General features: G+C 40.3%; 1 protein-coding gene across 2 annotated transcripts in view; it reads left to right on the forward strand.

Moving 5' to 3' along the window:
* Positions 1 to 22,576, forward strand: part of tenm4 (teneurin transmembrane protein 4) — a 198,046-nt gene that overhangs the window by 132,239 nt on the left and 43,231 nt on the right. For both annotated transcript variants that reach the window (XM_085244029.1, XM_085244030.1), the window contains 8 exons: positions 790 to 1,000; positions 4,320 to 4,421; positions 5,086 to 5,280; positions 6,789 to 6,989; positions 10,328 to 10,513; positions 13,372 to 13,398; positions 17,151 to 17,297; positions 19,656 to 19,872. In XM_085244029.1, coding sequence (XP_085100155.1) covers positions 790 to 1,000; positions 4,320 to 4,421; positions 5,086 to 5,280; positions 6,789 to 6,989; positions 10,328 to 10,513; positions 13,372 to 13,398; positions 17,151 to 17,297; positions 19,656 to 19,872 — 1,286 coding nt within the window. The remainder of the gene's footprint in view (positions 1 to 789; positions 1,001 to 4,319; positions 4,422 to 5,085; positions 5,281 to 6,788; positions 6,990 to 10,327; positions 10,514 to 13,371; positions 13,399 to 17,150; positions 17,298 to 19,655; positions 19,873 to 22,576) is intronic.

The raw sequence follows: 22,576 nt of genomic DNA on the forward strand, positions 1-22,576 counted from the left end.
GAACGTGTCATGAATGCAAACCAATTCCGAGTTTTCTCTATTCTATTAAAAATCGCTTTCTTGTTGCAGAAAGGATTTATGGAAAACTTCTTCAGGTTCAATACCATCTGAGAGTCGCACAAAAATATTGGGCAGATTTTCCGTCTGTATATAGCCGAGAATGAGACATGTCATGTTATTAATCATACCTTGCCACTTGCTTCGCACAGTTGAGATTACTTCTGTAAATGCAAGTGCAGTTCAGCAAAATTGTTTATAGCATGAATTTTGTTTCCGCTAATGTCCAGTGATATTGATTTTTCAGTCAGCCAACAGAGTTGCCTGTTTCCTCTATTTATGCTTCAAAGAAAATCATCTAGAGTGGAGTTTTCGTAATGTGGCTGATTACACATAGAATGGCAGATGAGTCAAGATTCCCTTCCTTATGTAAATGAAAATGAAATGCCGTCTCATTGGTATTCATTGACTCAAAGCTGATGTGAAGCAAATCGGTGCAGATGTTATTTGGTAAACACTAACTTTAATTCCTCCAGCTTCCCTTTTTTCCACTGTAATAGTTTCAAACAAGGCTTTTATAAGATATGCGGACTCTGAAATTATCTCAGCCCATCCAGCCACGATGTGCCAAGACTTAACTCAAGCTCCTCTAGAATGATGAGTTATTCATGCAGACCAAATGATGCTCCACTATAAAGAGGGCTGAAAGCACTCAAGTCTCATGTGTCACTCTAATGGTGTGTCTGCGGTCCATCCATCAGTCTTTCTCACTTTCTGTGTTTCTGTCTGCAGTTTGACTTCGTGGAGCTTTTGGATGGGCGGCGGCTCCTGGCTCAAGACATCCATGGTCTGGAGGGGCCTGTGGCTATGCAGCGAAGCCTAGTACCCATCACTACACATGACACAGGCTTTATCCAGTATATGGACACAGGCATCTGGCATTTGGCCATCTACAACGATGGAAAAGAAACTGAAACTGTCTCCTTCCTCACCACTGCCATAGGTGGGTGCCCTGGGCATGACCTGCTGCTAAAACCTGTAATAGCAAACCGTAATCCCTATAATACCAACCAGGAGCGACTTTACCGCAAACAGCACAGACTTGTAGGCCATGAGTCAGAAACACTGAGAGTTTAAGAGCCAAGGAAAGTGCAGGTTAATCAAGGTGAAGCTGAATATTACAAAATCAGGACATCAGTGCTATCCCACCATGCCCCTGAGTAGGGCATTGAGAGATCATAATATCCTCATTACCCTGAGTGTCTTCCAAGCGAATCAGGGGTCCAGCTTCTCAGAACCATTTGCATACAATTCAAAGTATGATTGTACCCTCCTGCTAGTGCCAGTTTTGATCACGATTTGCTCCAATTTCCATCTACTTTCCATATATCATTGTAGGAAAGATGTTTCCCTCCTCTAACTGTGTGGCACGCGGCTGTGTTTCAGACATACGTCCTTCTTTGTGGAGGTGACTTCATTTTGTACACTCCTCTTTGTTCTCCCTAAAGCGCCTTTGATTAGCACTGCTGTATCAAGCAAGGTGTGAGAGGGCCTAAGGTGTCGACTTTCACGGGGATGGCAGCTGGGAGCTGTTCTCACATGCTCTTTAATTAAAAGCTCCTGGGCCAGAGTCCATCTGTGACAGGGGCTGTGCCAGGCAGCAGATCGATGAGAAGCTGTCCTCAACACCAAGTGGAGACAGGCAAGATATGCACTATGCCCTCCCGCTGTGCCAACAACAGCTGTAATTCAATACTTAATATATGATATGACACAAAAAGGGGGAGTCAGGGCAGTATGTTTACTCGTGCTTATTTCTTCTTGACTGGGTGTGCATGAAGGCCTCCTGTGGTTTACATAAGAGAAAACATAACTAGGTATGGTAGTCTGGGGTGGGGCGAGAACTCTGTCTCGATTGAGTCGTATTGGAGCTGATCTGCTCACAGGAGCTCAGAGGGAGGCAGAGGGGCCCTTTTTAAAATGGGTCACCGGTTAAGTGCCCTTCAGCAGAAACTGAATCTTACCAACTGCCTCACTTGTATTGAGCCGTGGAGAAATGGAGTTGACCTTCAAGTAGAACAGCCCAGGTATAGAAATATATGTGAACAATATCGAACAGACACACTCAGAAACACCAGCAGCATTGTTTAAAAGACACTAAAAATTAAATTATTTCTGTGTTTCTGACAATGCTCGTAGAGAAAATTTATATATAGATCTTTTTCCTTGCCATCAGTGTACTCTCTATGTGCAGCAAATGAAGGGTTTTCTTGGTGCACATAGCCATGCCATAATACATCTGGGGGGATGGAGCGTCCGTGTCTTTAATCTGGGTTGCTCCTCATTACTTGGCTGTGACTCCATGGCAATGTGAAATGTGTCCCACTGAATGTTTTGTATCACAACCCTCTGGAGCATGAAGCCATTTGTCCCTGCTGCCTGGTGCCAGAAATGCTTCAGCCTAGGCACGGCAAAGCAAAGGGAAGCAAAAACCCAGCACCAGTGTCTTACTCTATGTCCCGTTTAACTCTCCAGCAGAAGTTCTTTCTGTACACAACCACCCATCATCCAAAGGTATTGAGCAACCTTAGAGAGCATGGCAAGTCGCTGATTAAACTTGCCTACTGCGCACTACTCTGTCCTCACCGACTGGAGACCCACACAATAGTTAGCTCCCCTGATATGAAGGGTAATGAATTTCAATGAAGCTCTGCTTGAATCCATGATTTATGCGCTGGCCTATGTTGAGTGTGTGGCTAAGAGATATTCAGGGCCTCCTTTCCATGCTCTCAGAGGAATCAGCCAATAGACATGGGCAATGTGCAGTCTACTAAACTGCAGCATTCAGAACAGGAGCACTCCAGTTCATGATTACTTAATTAAATGTGTATGTTGCAATGTTACAATGTTGCTCACCTATCAAATATCTCTGATATAGATACAATAACCTCTGTTATTGATGCTGGTATTCTAATGTCAGGGTATTGCGTTTGAATATCTCAGAGCCTTTCTTTATGAAAAATAATGGTAACCTATTTGAATCTATTGTATAAAGTGCAAATCTGGAATGTAATTATAAATCTGGGTGAGAATTGTTAATAGCTGGCTTGTAGACATCTATTCCTTTTCCCTAACCTTCAATCACTGCCCTACCTACACTGCTGGTCTCTGTAGCTTTGAGCAAAAAGTCCAAGCCTGCTGCTATAGTTAGATGTTCTTGTTGGAAGCCATCAAAACCCCACCAAAGTGCTGATTGCCTCAACCATGCCAGAGGATAGTTTCTCCTGCATCCCTTCACTAACACAAAATGGCAAAGGCAAGCCTGCAGCACATTAGATATCCGCAGCATTTCTCTGCTCGCTGCCTCCTCCTCCTCCTTTTTGCTGTATCTCTGGTCTGCCTGTATCTCTTTCTCCCTCCTCTCTTTGTCTTTTTTTTTCCTCGGTCTTGCATTGCATCCTCAGTGATGATTGACTCTCCAGAGTAAAGGGAAGCTGAATCCATGGCTCACATTTCTAGCCATTTGTGGAGCACAAGAGATTCTTTGTTCTGTAAGTTTTGCCTCAGAGTTTCTGCTGCCTGAAGGCAATGGACAAGATTGAATATTTTTCAGCACCATTTCAGGCTTAATTCAGTGAGCATTGTGCTTCAGATTCCTGCTGCTGTCTGCAGAGATCAGTGGTCAGTCTTATTTCTAATAAAAGCAAGTGCCGGGACATGGTTCTGTAGCACAAATAACTGTTTTGCCAATTAATTTGATTTTGTTAGAGGGATTGCTAGAGGAAAGCTTGGAAAGAGTGTGCGTGCTTTGCTGATTGTTTGCATCAAAGTGCCTCAGTTTAAAGCCATACAGTTAATTGCAATGGCCACGTCCAAGCACTGCATGAAAATTGTAAATGACAGTGTAATTTATAAGAAAAACTTACAGTGTAAAACTGAGATCACAGAATAACTCACGATGCCGTCAGATTTACCAGTCACAGCAGATAAATGCGGGTTCCAGAGTTGCAGACACTGTGCCATAAAAGAGTTAATTAGGCAGCTAGTACATGTGGTACTTAAGAGACTTTAATTCCTTTGTAACTTTTCGTAGAAGCCTGAATAATTAGAACTTGTACCCTTTTAGTGAAAGCTCATATTTGTTGTGAAACATTAGTAACACTCAAAATGTTTTGCATTGAAAAAGAAATGTTGACAGGATTGGATCCTCCATGCTTATGACTGTCATTAGCAAAGGGATAATAATCAACCCAAAGAAAATGAGTGGGAGGAAAATTGTTTTTCAAACCACATTACTCAATCTTTTGATTGCTCTCTTGCAGACTCTATTGATGACTGTCCCAGTAACTGCTTTGGGAACGGTGACTGTATTGCTGGAACATGTCACTGCTTTTTAGGATTCAAAGGACCTGACTGTGGGCGAGGTGAGTCACTATCTCACTCATGTTACCTCTGTTAATCATTCAGATGCATTTTCCAATTTATATTCTCTGCATGGCTCGAACAAAACAATTTTACTCCACAATTGCTTTAGTTGTACTTAAGACCTGTTTTATTTAATTAGGCAGTAATACTCGAAATGGTTCAGTACTCATACTGGAGTATTGGGTTGCATATGAAAGAACTCTATAAAAAGCTTTAGATTATAGGGCTAGTATTCACTCATTCTTTCAATTATTAAAGAAAGGCTCTATTAGTTTTTCTCCACATAAAAACAAATTCAGGCAGCGTGTTAGAATGATGGTAGGTTGTTTTTGTTACCTCTTTACACATACTGAACTGCCATCTGTTATCCATGTGTTGATCAGCACCATGCCTGACACTTTAATTCAGCTAATTTTTGTTCTTATGTTTTTTACCAGCCATTGTTAAGACGTTAGATATTTGTTGGCTGCTTTTGTTAGAATATATGGCACATCTGCTCTAGATGCCAAGGTACAGTGTAGTTTGTGCTAAATAATATTTACCAGACAGGACACCCTTTAACATTTTGGTCATTGTCAGAGCGAGGCTTTAACAAACACTCACTATTCTTTGTGCATGAAGAAGTCCATTCAGATGGATGTATGCTGTCTGCTCTTTTCAAAGCTGCCTGTCCAGTGCTGTGCAGTGGGAATGGTCAATACCTAAAAGGTCGCTGCATGTGTCACAGCGGCTGGAAGGGCTCGGAGTGTGACGTTCCCACCAACCAGTGCATTGACATCACTTGCAGCAACCACGGGATCTGTATAGTCGGGACCTGTATCTGCAACCCTGGCTACAAGGGGGAAAACTGTGAAGAAGGTGATTGTTTTAATATGTCATGGTTATGTATCCTAAACTAATAAAATCCTACATAATGTGGCTGCTGTAACCGCCATCTTAGCCTGTTAGTGCTTGACATTTTACTCATAATGGGAATGGCTATTAAGTTGGTATGGCTTACAGTCTGTTGAGTAGTAAAGACAGGACATCCTCTATGAAGAGCATTATAGCCATAACAGTTCATAAGCCGCATCCTAGGTGACTTTTCCTGTATAAATCATGGCTATAAGGCATTATGTTAATGGAAACAGTCCATTTATTGTCTGAAATTCTGAAAAAGAGTCTGATGTTAATCTTCTGGGAACTTCAGATTCATCCTTTGCTGGATAAGGCTTGACCAGATAAGATTGAAGGAGCCATTGTGTTTGTCAGCTCTTGAAGGCTCTCATTTCAAGATGAAAAATGGACCCTGGGAGTTTGATAAATGGGGGTTTCTGACATCCATAGGCCCCCATTCTATTTTAGGTGGAGCGTTAGCCATAAGGAGTGGAGGGGAATGTGGACGAGAGCCCTTTAACATTTTTACCTTTCTTCCATATGACCTTCAGCCACAATGATTAATTGCCAGGAGAGAGTTTCTTGTCAGTTAGCCTCTGATCTTTGTGCCTTGTGCCCAAACCATCTGCTAAGAGGCAAGAGATCCTGTTTGTCTTACTATAACAGCCTTTATAGCCATTTATGTCATGGTAAAGGGGAGCTGCCATGCCGTGGCCTACAGCTCACAGTGACTAGATATTGCTCGTGCTTGGTGCCCGTTTGCCATCTGTGTGTACCATGTAAATATTGTTTGGTAGAAAAAAAAACATTAATATTCTGATCATACTCTCCCACAACTCTTGTTCCTTTCAAAGTGAACACTCATTTAGCACGTCAAGGGAAGGCATTAATTTGATATTTGTTGACTAATTGAACTTGTACGGTGTGCACTGAGACAGTGTACAAAAGCCACTGCATGGGAAGCAAATGCAAACTCTTCAAACTGTCTAGAAACTAGAGTTGACTATCTAGTTTTGCCTAGAGGTCTGGCTGTTGCCCCAGGCTTTCCTTACCATTCCTGTAGATTCTGTTAATGGTTTTGGTTTATTCAGCTTTGAATTATGCATTATGGTGGCTTTGATTTGTGAGAAACATGCTCTTATTAAACAGCCTTCGCTCTCTGAGAGGATTTTTTGCTGTGAGATAATGGGAGGGTGCCAGCACAAGCGTGGGCAGTACCTGTAGTTTTGTGCCATGAGACATACTGTGAAAACAGCCATTTAATTAGCTTCTCTGTAAATCTTGTCACTGATTTTTGAAAAAAAGATGGAGCTCCTTGAATAATTTACCCCCATTGGACACGAGCTAAGCTGAGTGCATCTGCAGCTGAACTGCAGCCTATTCCAGTTGCCATTGTACTTTGGCTCAAATAGAGATGCCAGGTTGCCTCTGAAAGAGAGAAACAGCAGGTGACTAGTGTGTCTAACACTCTCTCTTTGGAACCTTTTTAGTGGACTGCCTGGATCCAACATGCTCAGGCCGAGGGGTTTGCGTCCAGGGAGAGTGTCACTGCTTTGTTGGGTGGGGAGGGCCAGGATGTGAGAGCCCTAGGGCCTCCTGCATGGACCAGTGCTCTGGACACGGAGCTTTCCTGGCAGACACAGGAACCTGCAGCTGTGATCCCAACTGGACAGGCCATGACTGTGCTACAGGTGAGTACTTCACTCAAAACAGAGTAAATATTGGCGAAAGCCCTTCTCACAGGCCAGTGCTGATTTAACTCTGATTAGCAAGTTAAAAAAAAAAGCAGTGCATCCACAGAAAATGTTGCCTTCAGTTCAGTTCAGTTAAATGTTTCTTAGTGTGGAATATGAGCAGGACATACACAATTATTAATGTAGCTTTTCAAAGACATAGAGAAAAAACAAAATGTAAATACTGAAGTAGTTTATTACTTATATCTTGGCATCTGGTCAGCACTGTGAGTGAATAAGGTAGCACGCGTTTAGTAGCTAATATAATTATAGGTGATATGTATAATAATTTTCAGGTTTAATGGATCACAACAACAAAATACCTTGACATCTCTTTTAGTGTACCTTTGGTAATTGCTTTTATCCTTTCAGAGGTAAATATTTGTTACTTTCTTTAAAGAAAATGGCTCACATAAAAGCCATAATTATTCTCATCAGTGATCAGTAGGAGGTCCTTCGATGGCTATCAGATTCTTTTGATTTGGTTCTAAATGTAATTCTCTTACAAATGGTTGTAGTTGTAGAAAAAAGAAAGACAGATAACAGAGATGTTGTCAGAGCCATGATCTAATGCAAGTTTTCGCTCTTTTTTGAGTTCTGGATTTCTTTACATCAGTGCATTGGTTCACAGCTGACTTTTTTCCTGCTCTGAAGCGTTGTTCCTATTGCGTTCATCTCGTCCATGGGGAATTGTTATTCAAAGTGTAGAAACAGCATATGATACAGTTTCATAGCTAGAATATACCTTCTACAGGATGTAAGCACGAAAAAAAGGTTTTGTGTTTTTTACAATATAGGTTACAAGTAGATTCTTAAAGTGCCACGAAACATAGGTAACATCAGATTTGCACTCTGAGAAGTCTAACCAAATTCACATTAGAGGAAAAAAAAAATTTTTTTGTCTAAACATGAAGAATTTAAAAATTCACTCGACATATAAATGTGTTTATATTTGTTGACTGTATTTGTAGCAGATGGAAGTTTCAGAGAGCTCCAGCTCAAATTTGTTTATACAGGGACCAGAACAATTTTCAGTATTTTCATTTGCACACAATTTGGATCCTCAGAAAATATTTTTGAAAAGACTATTTTAATACACCAGTCGCTTTGCTTCATGAATCCTTTTATATTCTTGGCAGACGCAATGACCTATTAGGTAATCCTGAGGATTTTAAGGGGAAATGGGCAGTTAGTCTGAGTTTGCCTCACAGAGAAAAAAAGCTCTGCAAATGATGATGAGCTGGCTTTTTATTCTCCTTTATCCTGCTCATTGTAGAGTTTTCTGTGGTCTAATACGACACTAAGCTTGGTGGTAGGGTAGTATAGTTGGCACCGATAACCTTTCAGACATGGCAAAGAAAAAGATGGAAAGCTTTCGATACATTTTTCAAGATTCTTTATCGCCTCTTGCACTATTCTTTTAAGTCAGAAACTCGTTTTCTCGTGTTGCTTTGGGACAGTACAGCCTAGGTGAGCACGGCTGGTATAATGCTGTTAGTAGCCATAAAACAATGCCTGAGGTTTTATGTCCTTTAATATGTGTGTTTTTATGCCATTTTTGCTATTCCTCCACCCAGAGGAAAGTTTGTTTACTCTGTCCTTTAGTGCAAATGGTAACTGCCATCATGGGAATGGGGGTATTTCTCACTGAGGGCTCCTCTGGCCACAGATAATGAGGGTTTGCCTGCAGGCTGTAATTGGATCTTTATCATGTTAAAGGTTTCTACTTTGTTCCAAGTGAACAGTTGTCTCACAGTCAGTTTGAGTCTGTTTTCTCTGACCACTGTGTGTTGTAGTAACTGGTTGAGTTTATGGGAGAGGGGGGGATTGTGTGTGGGGGTTTTTTTCCCGCATTTTTCTTGATTTTTAAAAAAAAATATTGTGTTCTTGAGCTCAATCACTGTTGTTTACTAATGTTCACTATGCTCATTACTACTTCCTTCTTAACTGTAATATTTTTCAGAGGACGTAGAAGGTGTAGTTTGACAGAAAATATTTTATTCATAAAATGATTTATAAGCTCTAACTATTCCGTGTTTGCATGTGATTTCCGTTTGTTTGTATGTTGGTGTGCATAAGCAGCCTGTCAGGCACTAATACTGCCAGCACACTTTACCTAGAAATCAAAAGTCAGATGGAAAATCAGCATTTGCATACTTTGTGCTGAGCTGTAATTAGCAGAAGAGAGTGATTCTGATAAAAGCTTTTTAAGCTGGTAATGCCATGTTATGGTTTGTGGCTGAAAATACCACTCTGATTTAATTTGTAACAATGGCAAAATAGGCACTGTAAAGGCGGTAATTGACTTATTACAAGATTTTACCTCCAGTTTGGTCCCCTGTGGTCAAATTTGAATTGGCTTGGCTAATAAGCCAGGAATACATGGCTATTGTTCATCGTTGCCCATACTGCTAAGCCCCTTTTATTACAAAGTAGTTAATAAAGAGGTTAACATTTCAATGAGATTCATAAGTAATCTGTCAGCGTTTAATTTCTTTCAGCTTTCAGCTTGTCATACTCTCCCTCGAGTTCATGTGATGAGGCTAATGTCCCAGGCTCTATCACACCCAGTCAGGGAGGTCTTTCAGCTGCCACACAATAGCATCAGCCAGGCTTTACAGCAGCACTGTCTTTCAGTCTCCTTCATTGCGTCAGTGTACTTCTTCCTCTCGTGTGCAGCACTTAGAGAAAATGAAGAAGAAAACCCCCCCCACCAAAAACCAGTGTATTCATATCCTCTGCTTCAAATCATTTTGTGGAATCTTGCCTCCTTCCTGTAGACCACAGTAGAACATGTTGCAAAGCTTTGACCGCTTCGTGTACAAGAAGGGACATAACGTTTACAGTTTAATCAAAATGGCAGAAGTGACATTGTTGCCATTTCTACAAAAAGTTTCAGCTGAGCATTTTTTCCTCTTCACGCCTTTTGTAGCACAAAAAGCTAAATTTACAAAAGAGGAGAAGAGGAGAGGAAAAGAATAAGTCTGCTAAGGCTGCCACAATCCTTGTCTTTTCTTGGTAATGGACTTATTAGATTTGTATTGTCAAAAAGGATTGCCCCTTATGAGGTGCAGGAATTTCTTTTCAGCTGCCATCAGACAAGGTAGTGGAGCGTGGCTGCCTTTCCTTGACAATAAATTCTGGATTTGTCTTTTTTTCACCCTTGTCGCCTTGTCCCATCACCGCCTTGTCTTCCCTTTTCCATCCCACTTCCACCTCCCCCCCTCCTTTTCTTTCTTTCTGTCTTCCCCCCGCTCTCTTTTTTTTGTCCCTTTCTATTTCTCTGTCTCCCACAGAGATTTGTGCATCGGACTGTGGTGGTCATGGCATTTGTGTTTCGGGCACCTGCCGCTGTGACGATGGCTGGATGGGCACTGGGTGTGACCAGAGGGCGTGTCACCCACGCTGCAACGAACATGGCACTTGTAAGGACGGCAAATGCGAATGCAGTCCGGGTTGGAACGGAGAACACTGCACTATTGGTAAGATGGGAATAGGTTTTGGGTTTGGTTGGGGCGGGTGGTGTCTCTGTGTTTGGGAGGGGTTTGGGAGGCCAACAAAGGCAAAGACTGACATTCTGCCTGCCTATGTGAAGGGAAGGGTCTAGGTGGAGAAGAGTGGGAAAAGCATGCTTAATTGAATTTGTGCAACTCAGTAAAGCATGAATAGGTTTACTCAAGGATCTGAAGCTTGCCTTCATGCATTTTAATGTGGGAATGTGCTAAGGTGTCCTTTCATTTTACTCATCCTTTTCCTCATCTTTTTCTTTGCTCCCTTTCCGTTTACTATTAATTTCAAATGCTTACATGTGAGTCATTGTGAGTAGGTCAACCACTGCTTTTCGCTGTGTTTATGCTAGCGATTGTTCCCCTCCAAACACTTGCAAAGTAAGGTTTTCAAAACCTTGACTGAATGTCAAGAGCTTTCCTGAAAACCTTGGCTCACATAAGCCAGTAGAAAGTTCAGCCTACTAGAGTCATTATATGCTGTGTATTTTGCAGTGGTTCTATGCTAGGAATAGTTCATGGATTGATCATTTTGGTATAGTTTTTGTATTTTTGGGGGTGAAAAAAGAAAACAGTTTATAATTAAAAAGAGCAGCATGGTCTACACAACACTTTAGATTGAAAATGTGCTTTCAGCATGTTTGCTTTGATGGAGGTGGCACTCTCGCTGTGAGCATTTTGTGAGCATTTTTCTGTCACCGGGAAATGGTGACTGCAGTAATATGCAAACATCAAAGTGCCCCCAAGTTGTTATCATAACTAAGCAGTAGTTGACCTCTGTTTGTGACCTGTCCTCTTTGTTTCACATGCCCTTGTTTGACAGGATGGCATGAAGATAATTTAGTTCTGCTGTTGGATTTCTGAGGTTTGACAGTTTCAGTTTAACTTGAGGTCATTAAGAGAAGTGTTTTAATGCAGTTAGCTTTCTGATATTTCTGATATTTTGTGTCAACGCTGTCAAACCTCTATTAAACATTGGAGAAAATCCACAGGATATGCTATGTGATGTCTGCTTTGCAAGACTGCAACTTTGGCATTCTGTGTTCATGTATGGATGCATCTCTTCTCTTCTCTTCTCTTGATAATATTGGATAAGCTATTTGAATGGATTTATAGAGCTATATAAAAGATGTACCAATCAATTGACCACAGACTGCAATTGGCTGGCAGCCTGGACCGGTGACCAGCCAGTTAGTCTCATATAAGTCTGATTACAAGTGGATCCACTTCATGCATGGATAACACAGCCCGACAGACACGCTAACATGTCATTAGTGTGTGTCTGTGGCCATAAGCAAGTTTTTTTTTTCTGATTATTGTGGAAGACGCAAAATTCACCAAAACTTTGTAGCAATAAACGTGACACTAGCTAGACTGAAGCCAGCAGACTAAGTAAGAGTCTCAGTATGAGTAGTGAAAATATCTAAGCCGTTAACATGAAAATTATGGAGATGGGTAAAAAACAGAAAAGGGTTGATGCCCTGTTATCTAGTAATAAACTTTCTGAAAAATAAAGTAAGTAATTTAAATCTAAATCTATACATATTAAATACAATTGTATATGCTGTAATATAAACCTGTTGCAACTGCTTTTTGTTTATTAAGGTAAAATATGTCGGGTAGAGGTGGGTGTACTGCAGAAAGCGCACCTCTGTCCAGTAGCACACTTTATTTTCACTTGTTTAACTTAAAGAAAATTCTGTGACTTAACTTCTGTTGGGGGAAATGTAAAGTTTAATTGTTTAATTATTCAAACCTAATTTTACATTGACAAAAACTTAATTTGTGCAAGTATGTTCTGTCAGTTATAGTTTTCAGGAAAAGAAAGTACTATGCGCTAGTATTCTAGCACTTTTTATATTTACTCCATGTTTACTTCAGTGCTGTTGCAGAAACAAATGTCTCAGTGGTATACAGTATGACACATTCATCTAAACGGAACTACCAAACGGAGTATGTGTTAAAATAAGGTCCGCAGCAGTCAGCTTTGTGTTACTAATATAGGAATAGAATTAAACTAAAGCTCTGTCACTGTTTGCTGACAGCTGTTACTGAGCAAGGTGCCAAATGGACAAAGATCTTTTTTTCTCACAGCAGTCTCATGCATATTTTGAACCAGGGCTGCATGAGCCTCGACTCAGTTTGTGAATGTTTTATACACTGGCTTTACATTATTGATGGGGCTTTTATAAGTGCCATATTGAGATCCCCACTGAACAAGAATATTCTTCCATGTCGTCCATTTAGAAGCTAAAGATCTCGATTTGAATCAATTTTCATTATCGAGAGCTCCGCGTTGGCCTCGAGTCTCAAGCTGTGGAGCACAGGAGATCCGATTTGGCCCGTGCGCTGGCAAAGCCTCTGGCGACCTTATCATATATAGAGGTGTTTGAAGATTAAAAGCACCGTTTGTTGAACATCCTGACCTCCTGTGCAATATCGCTTAAGAGATTTAAGGGAAGTAACGTGCGCATCAATCATGTTGCCTTTTAAACACTCCCCTGAGACGTTCTGCCGATCTCAGCAGTTACTAAATAGTGACAGATTTCACTTTTTTATCCTTTTGCTCGCTTCCTCTGACTCTTTCTCACTTTCATTCTCTTTCTCTGTGTTCCACAACTTTCCCTGCCTTTTTTCCATTTCCATCTCTCTCCTCTGTGTTGGTTCGTATTTGTTGTGTTGCTTGTAGTGCGTGCATGTAATGCTTCACGTCAGCATTTTTCGTCTTTTTTAATTACCTTTTGTACTGTAAACTAACACATTGCCTTGCTGTCCTGTCATGGAAGTGGCACTGTTCAGACCTCCCTTATATGTCCTGTCTTTTATCTCCCAAGCTCACTATCTGGATAAGGTAGTGAAAGGTATGGCATTCCTCCTTCCTTCTATTTTGGCCTCCTCCCATTGTAAATCCAGCCAGCATTAACAAATCATATGCACACACCATGCTTTTCCCCTACATTGACATATGCAAACACTATGCACTTCTTGTTCAACTCATTCTTAAGATCCCACATCTCCCATCAACTTTTATTTTACCATATTGTCACACAGTAATCTCCACTTAGCACTTTCGCACCTGGTTAGTGAATTTATGGGGCTTTCTTTATGTGTTGAGTAATTGGTGTGCTTGTATCCTTTCTTTCTCAATTGGGGGATGTTGGGAAAGGGCCTTTATAACCTGTGCCATGCATTATGAATGAGCATGCAGCTGTGAGAGGGGCCTGATAGGTGCTGAGGCCGCATCCTCTCTAATTAAAAGAGTTCATGGTCTGGTTGGTGCTGGGTAAGCAGGGGGTACAGGCTTTGCTGCAGCCCTGCCTTCCTGCCTCCAGCTACCCTTCTTGCTCTCACTGCGTCCTTGGTAATGGACCACCTGGCATAGGATGGTCTGCCAGAGGAGGTCTTCGAACACTTGCAAGCTCACGTTTGGAGCTGTTTCAGGAAGGATTGGGTAGAGCTCAGCAGGGACTCCTCTCTGAAAGGCATGCCAATTAAGTTGAAGTGGTGCCAATTGAAAGTGTATTTTTATTTATCCCTCTAATAAACATTGTGAGCTTTCTAATCATCTGTCTCTACTGGTTTAACCGCAGTTGTTTTGTCCATTTGTTCAGTAATAACACAAGAAATGACCGAAAGTGCCTGGACACAAGGCTTCAGTGCACAATCTTGTTTTTATTGGAGTTCTAGATGAGTTTTTGTTTTACTTGTAATTGCTGAGAAAACATTTGTCAACATGCCTTATACAGTAGTTATTGGCCGCTCTCCTAAGCAGCTGTTCACAGTTCATCAAATGTCCACGGCCCATGGACTGCTCTGTAGTGTGGACAAACAGCTCCAATTGAAAAAGCCTGAACCAAACTTATTTACCTGAACCAAACTAGTTATTTAACAGGTTTAAATAATCAAATAAGGATTTGGGTTATCTGGTGAAATGTGTTCCTGATTACTATTTTATATTATGTTTTACTATTGGAAATATAGTTCTGTTTTGGGGTTCTTTTTTCATGGTTACAATAAGACGTGATTGTAGTGCAGAATTTTAGCTTTAATCCAAGAGGTTTAACAGTAGTATTACACTGACCTTTTATAAATTATAGCCATTTGTATACATAGTCCTACATTTTCCGAGCCTCCAGAGTAATTGGAAAATTGATTAACATGCAGTTTCACAACCAGGTGAGCTGCTCATATCATTATTTTACGACAGATTCAACAAATAAAAAATTTGGAGTTGATTAACATTTTGAACATGTATTCGGTAGCTTCTCGCTGGAATTCTCAAGATTAGGTACAAAGAAATGTTGATGCAAGTGAAGGAAAAAGCCATTGCATTCTTAAAAAAGAATAATAATATAATAGTAAGAAATTAACTTGAGCCCTAAAACTTTAGTAATGCGCAAAAGAATAATTTGGTACAATTTGTCCCAGAATGATGGGAAGTTGAAAAGTATACAGTAGTCAAAAGAACTGCTGTTGATCTGAAGAAAACCACACTGTCCAACATGGTTTAGACAATGTTATGGCATGGCTGTGTATGGCGTCCAGTGTAACTGGCCACTAGTGTTTATTGATCAAACTACTGAAAGAAAAGCTTGAATAATTCGAAGTGTACGGGGCTGTATCTCTGCTCAGATTCAGCCAAATGCGACAGAAATGATCGGACGACTTATCACAGTGCAAATGGATAATGACCCAAAGTAAACTGCACAAGCAACTCAAGAGTTTCTCAAAGCCAGGAAATGGGATATTCTTCAGTGCCCAAGTCAGTCATCTGATGTCAGCCCAGTAGAGCATGCTTTTCAGTTACTGAAAACAAAAATAAAGGCAGAGACCCACAAACAAGCAGCCACTGAAGGTGGCTGCAGTAAAGGCCTGGCAGAGCATCTAAAGGAAGCAAGCACTGCATTTGATTACAACTATGTGGTGTAGAATTCACAAAGTCATTGCCTGTCGTGATTTTCACAAAGTATTTAAAACAGTGCTTATTTTTAAAATTACATTACTTTTTTCAATGACTGCATCAAATTGCTAGGAAAACCAGACCTGCTCTCTTCTAAATGAGACATCGGGTCTCAATGGGACCACCTGTATACATTTTTTATCCGGTCTTCCTTCTCTCACCCCACCTGGTCTCGGCAGATGGCCGCCCCTCCCTGAGCTTGGTTCTGCCGGAGGTTTCTTCCTGTTAAAAGGGAGTTTTTCCTTCCCGCTGTTGCCAAGGTGCTTGCTCATTGGGGGTAAAATGAATGTTGGATTTTTCTCTGTTTGTATTATTGTAGGGCTGATAATGGGGGACTATATAAAAATGACTGCAATTCCTAAACAGTGAATGCAATGCTTTTGTCGTTGTTAAAACCCTTGTGCACTTGAATCACATCTTGATTTATTTAAATTCTAAAAAGCAGCATTAAAGCAAAAGGGGAAGTGTTGCCTATGCCATTAAAAACATTTATATGGGATAAATGTGCATAAGTAAAAGCAGTGTGGGCTGTTCTTTGAATTGTTTATGCTATGACTCATGTCATAGTGTCACCTTTACTCTGTAGCTAACCGAGAGATCTACAACAGTCATCCTCCTAAATGCGTATACTTGTTTCTGTCTCACTACTGATCTTTCTCCCATTCATATGTCCACCAATCACTACACCTGTCTCTTCTTTTCTCAGTATCTCCCTCTTTTGCTCCCATTCTTTCTGTGTGATGTAAAAGCATACAGTAGAGAATGCTGCCCCACTGTCTTTAGTCGATAAAATGGGTCAGTTTAATATTCTTTCTATCAAGGCAGCCTTCCTGCAACACAAACCGCTGTTAAGATGTGTTTTTGATATCCTGTGAATTTACCCTATGCCTCTGTGAGAGGATACAGATCACAAGGTATCAGATAAATGTCGAAGAATGGGCAAGATCATCCTCTAATCTATGCCCTTGTAAAGATATAACCAAAGAAAAACATTGGAATATTGTACCTGTCGTTATGCTCCAGCCAGCTTTTCACTCCCTTGGGGTCGCTTCCCCCGGAACAGTAGTTCTTGCAAAGCCTGCCTCTGCACAAAGCTACTGAGGTAACCTTTATCCATTTTAAACTATACTATGTTATATTCTTTTCTTCTTCTCATAATGACAAAACAAGCATTGTATGTTATTGATAGCTGAAAAGTGTCTTGGGACAGTTTATCAAATAATAAAATGAATTATTTTTTCAATAAGTAAAACACCAAACTCTTGTTTTTTTCAGCGGACGGAAATACCAGCACAATACACCACTGCTCTCATTAACGAACTGTAGCGGCATAGATATGAGAGTCCAGTCCACTGTAGTAATGAGTGAATATTGATGTAGAAGATCCCGATTATCTGATTTTACTGCAAAGGGATATTAGAAGCTTCACGGAAGGTATATCAAATTAATCAGCCTCTGCCGAGGGTCATTGTGGCTGCCCTCACCCATTTAAAATCTTATTGTTACCCGATAAATATTAGCTCTCACCTCACATTTTTGTCATTTTTTTCAAATTTGTAGTTTTCTTTTCCCATAAATAGCGTACAGTGTCCGTGTGTTACTGCTATTTGATTTTCATTGCCGACCTTTGTCTTTGTCCATTTTGTTACGCAGAGGGCTGCCCTGGTTTGTGCAATGGAAATGGTAGGTGCACTCTGGGTAACAATGGCTGGTACTGTGTGTGCCAGCTGGGCTGGAGGGGCACTGGCTGTGACACCTCTATGGAAACTGCCTGCAGTGATGTCAAGGACAACGATGGAGGTAAAGTCACAAACAACACACAATGGTGCCTTCTGACACTGGCCAGGCATCAACAGGGACTCTTAACCAGACATGATTTGACTATAAAATTAACCACCCTTGTGCTTGAGAATATCCTGTACGTACATTTATGCTTTCCAGGCTCAGTTGCTCTCTTATACAGGTGAAGTTGAGGAATGGCTTCCAGCCAGGCACCTGGACAACAGGTTTTTATTAAAAAGCAGAGTACCTGGCCCTGAGGTTTTGAACATTCGCCGGCCCCAGGAGGAAGTCTACGCTCTGCCCTCTAACTAGCCCTGAGCAGAGCCAGGCACACACACAGAGCCAGCCAGGAGGCTGCACCACTCTTGAGGCCAAGTGGGAGACGTGACTTCCTTTCTTCCAGACCTCATTCTGGGCTTGAGCTATGCACTAGCATCCCTTATTTATGCAGGGGCTGTTTGTCTTCCGATCACTGTACAGGGACCACACAGCTCTCAATAGTAAAAGGAGGGTGCTTCTGGGGATTTGACTGAATCCTGACAGCAGGGTTTATTTTTATCACCCATCTGGCCAGATAGGCCCCTTAAAGCAAAGGCTAGGGAGTCCAGTGACCCACTTCAGCAAAGAAAAGTGCAATGCACAGCAGCTCTCTTTGTCATGTATTCCTTAAATTACTGACAGAGAGCCATGAGCAATGTTACAAGTTCCGACCATCAAATAAGGAGGATATACACACGCGTACACGTAAGAAACACTGAGTAAAGCAACAGGTCGGAACTGCTCTATTTTTTCTCACTGCTATGGTATATTAAATAAATTATATATTTAATTTTGACTCCTATTCATGTATATAAATTGTCTCTGTTTGTGTAATAATACAACAGGCAAATAAATAATCCTTTCTTGTCTAATTCTATATCAAGTAAAATATAAGGTATGAAGCCCTAAAATTTTAACAAGAAGAATAATATCCATAAAAAAGACAAATATACAGTGCAAAGTTTTGGGCATAAAGAAAACATATACTACACATGATACATTTATTAGACCATTACCCAATTTAAGGTTTTACCACAGCTGCCCTAAATTGACAGTACTGGAAATTTTATTTATTTTATTCATGTTCTTGTAATAGTCAATCTACCAGTAAGCCTAAGTTTGTTAATTAAAATATTTTTAATGTTAAAATATATTTATTGTTGTTATCCACAAATGTTAAAATTTACTATTTTACAAAAGAAACAAAGTAAAACATGTTATTATTATTTTTTGATTAACACAACAAATTAGAGTTGTTACATTTACAGCCTCTTGAATGTGATGCTTGATTAATTTGTGAGAAAACTCCAGTGTGTCAGCTCAAGTTTGGGTATAAAAACATTAATTCAGTTTGTTACTTCCCTAATTAACAGCAATATTTTTTTTTAGTTTTAGCTTATATTTCTGAAATATTAATTTTCTCTTATTTTTTTGGACAAGTGGTCTAATAAATTTGATAAGCTAATAGCAGAAGCACAAAGTAACAGACAAGGTTAAAGATGGAAACACAACACACTCATCCGAGGACACACAGTTGATGAATTTCGGACGCATTTGAAATTCAGCAGTGCCAAAAAGCAGCTGGGCTCCGATAGTTTCTCATGGGAGACTTTGAAACGATCTTTTTAGAACATTTTGTACATTTTATTGCAGTTCTGTATGCTTTCTGACTTTCAAGATGATAATTTGCTCCAAACTATTGTTTTTTGATGTGGAGCAAACTAATCATAGTACAAAAAAAACTTGAGTTCTGATAACAAAAGCAGCAGGTACTCTTGCTTACTTTCCCTGATTAATGTAAATTTAATACAAGTCTGTTTGTTCGACAAAGGTTTGCAGCCAACAGTGCATGGCAGGTCCTTGCAGGTTTTGGGCTACACTTCTGCAAATGGAGCTGGGAATTTTGTGAGAATAAATGATCTTCTGAGTTCTGAAAAATGCAAACAAATTCTTATCCATTATCCGAGCTGTCCCAGATTTATTCCGCTGCATAACAATACTCTCAAACACAAAGCCCTAAACAACTTGTATCAACTTATCTGCCACCTACATTAAAAATATGTGGGCAAGTGTGACTAGGATAAATTATTATCTTTTAAAGATGCAGTGTAGTGACAGCAAGCACCAATTTGATTTTTTATTTATCTTTACTGTATTTTATATTACGTTAATGGCTATATATATATTTTAAACTTTTATTTCTCAAAGCATTTGTGCTTAACACACCCTAAAACCAACTTTGAGCAGTACTTTATACTTTCTTTTGCCAGGTGTGTGTCTAGGCTGTTGTTTAATGAGTCAGTGTTTGTGTGTTTTTGACTTCTTTGACCTTGTCAGATGGCCTGGTGGACTGCATGGATCCAGACTGCTGTCTGCAGGCAACCTGTCACACTACCTCCCTGTGTGTGGGCTCCCCGGATCCCCTGGACATCATCCAGGAGACACAGATGTCCTCTGCACAGAGCAACCTACAGACTTTCTATGACAGGGTGCGCTTCCTTGTGGGCAGGGACAGCACCCACATAATCCCTGGAGCAAACCCCTTCGATGGCAAGTGAGTGACTTTTGCATTACTCTCACCAGACAGCACCCAGCGCAGCCTTCTCTAACCAATTCTCTTAATAATATAACCAGAACCAGCTACGGTATTGGGTTGAATTCCCTTTTTATTCTGCATCGTCGTTTGTTGTTCATGCTTAAGATTCTTGTCAGATTCCTCCTGGTTGAGCCAGTCAAATTATCAGTTGATGCTCAGTGAACTCAACAGTTGTGTTATCGCTTTCTTAAGTAATGACATTTGAGGTTCAGGCATAAATCAGTGGATTTTACTTTTAATATAGGCCGCTTCAAATTACTGCGCTACAGTTATAGCACTGACAGATCTTAGTAGATGTAAATTATGTGCTTTTTAAAATCCAGATGAAAATATTTGCACAAGGGAGAGGAGGCAGCAGTCAGTGGGGGCTGAAAGTAAGGCTGAAATGAACGATGAGGCTTGGAGGATGATGGACAGATGATGATGGACAGACATAGAATGTGGCAAAAAGGAAGGAGAATTCCCTACAAAGAAAGGCATCTCATATTTATGTATTGTGATTACTTTTACGGTAATCCATCTGAGGCCCGCTCCCAGAGGCAGAGCTCATGACACCCCAGCCATGGAATCTGAGATCCTTTCATATCAGGCAGGAAAGCAGTCAAACTCCCATTAGGTTCCCCTGCCTCTGTTTTCTTTTGTCTCCTTCTCTTTTCATCTTTAAACGCTTGTGAGGCTGCGTCACTTATTTGCATCTCACTCGCTTATGCATCTCTCTCATCTCAACTTATTATACCCACGTGACAGAACGAGACAACAGCCTAAAGAAAGTAAATTGAGAATATTTGAAAATGTTTAGAAAATGGTATTAAAATGTGACTCAGTAATGGTTTGTTGGTTTTTAATTTTTTTTTTAGGTGTTTTAACATTTTTTTAAGCAGACCATTTGTACTTTAAAAAACATGTTAGCATTGGGTTCTTGTTAACATATGAAAATTATGCCAAATTTGATTTAATTCTTTCAAACACCAGTGTCAGTAAAGGCTTTAAAAAACCTCTGTGATTTGCATCAGCAAAGTAAAGTATGGCTGATTTTTAATTTTTTTTTTTTTTTTTACTTTTGCAGTAGCGTCAGCTGATACTTAAGAGAAGCGGTGTGACATTTTCCCTCGTTGACATTTTACTAGCTTTCAAGAACCACTCAACATTTTGCAGTTCTTCACTGGACAGAGGAAGCGGCATAGAGGATTGAGTAATACTCTTGTCTCTCTCACAAGATGCAGACATAAATAAGTAAAATGAAGAATCCAGAGATGAGCTGCAAGATTGGAGGCCTCAGCTCACCTAAAAATATCAGTGATAATCTATTATTCATGCTTGGTATTCATTCCCCACCCACTGACAGATATGAACAGTTATGACAGGGAGCTCTGGGCTTCAGATGAGCCTTAAAGGCACGGTCTCAGCATCTTCCTTCCTGATATTCCTGCCCTGGTCACCCGATCATCTGGCTATTGATCCTCTAACCGCTTCCTTGTGCTAGTAGACATGTTGGACTTCTATTTCTGATGTTTCCCACCGCAAAAAGCTGCAAAGGTGCCACTGAATAAAGCATCTGCCACTGCATGAAACATCTTGATTCTCCACCATGACACATAATACAAGAGACTGCCTATGCCCAGCAGTGGATGGTGACCAGAATAGTAAACAGGAGCTTTGTCCGCGGAACAATTTGGGCAAAGATTGATAGCTGGCATATAATAGCGAGGCAGAAGCCATTTACTTCATTTACAGGCGTGCACTTGTATTATTTTATTTAGAACTCTTTTATCAGCGTTAGACCATTAATGTCAGAAAATCTCTTGTTTGTTTCCTTCTCTGTGTGTCCTAGCCCTTTTAGCAGCATAGTATATTTGGAGAGCTAAAAATTTATATCGACGTCTCCTCGTTTTCCCCTGTTCAGCATGCTATTAACACGCAGACAGGGAAAAGAGAGGGCTGCAGTGACATGCTTACAGTTTCAGCAGGATTTCCCCTGTAATCAATTCATTTGCGTGGGTAATGATGTTTCCGTTGCTTCCGAGTTAATGGTACTATTTATTAGCCGTGGTCATTGAAGGTTCTCTATAGTTAAAGCTGACACGCAGCTTTTATTGTATCTGAGATGTCAGTGTGAGAAAACAATGTAGTTTCCTCACAATTACACAATTGTGAAAGATGGTATTTCCAAATTATGCTTCAAATCTTTACCGTTTAATGTTTACTACCATTATTTTTACCTTTTTTTAGATATAGATCAAAAGCTCTCCTTTTGTCATTTAGTTCTTATTTTCTTGTAAATTAACCAGCCAGTATGTTGCTGTAGTCATTTGGATCGTCACCATAAATATCACCTGAAGGAAACCTGATGTTTTTTTTCCTATATAGAGTAAGTTTAAGACTTGTTCAAGTGAGGGGTGAAAATGACATCTGACACACTCCACTGTGACGTCTGACTAGATAAGCTAAACTAAAGATTATTTCATACTATAACATGTCCTTTATGTTTCTCTTTGCGAATCCCTTTGGACTTGTGAAATCTCACAAAGGATGGAATTTTCTGTAGTGAATTCTTCATGCTTCCTTTGCCACTCTGTCTCAGGGTTTTATTTGATGTCAATATTTAAATCATTTGTCTTGACAGTGAGGAATCAGCTTCCGATGTGGTTCACAGAAGCAGGAA

This window comes from Mchenga conophoros, linkage group LG14, assembly GCF_057382185.1.
Source record: "Mchenga conophoros isolate Kocher_MC1m ecotype Shallow Benthic linkage group LG14, M_conophoros_male_GT1.1, whole genome shotgun sequence".
NCBI lineage: Eukaryota > Metazoa > Chordata > Actinopteri > Cichliformes > Cichlidae > Mchenga > Mchenga conophoros.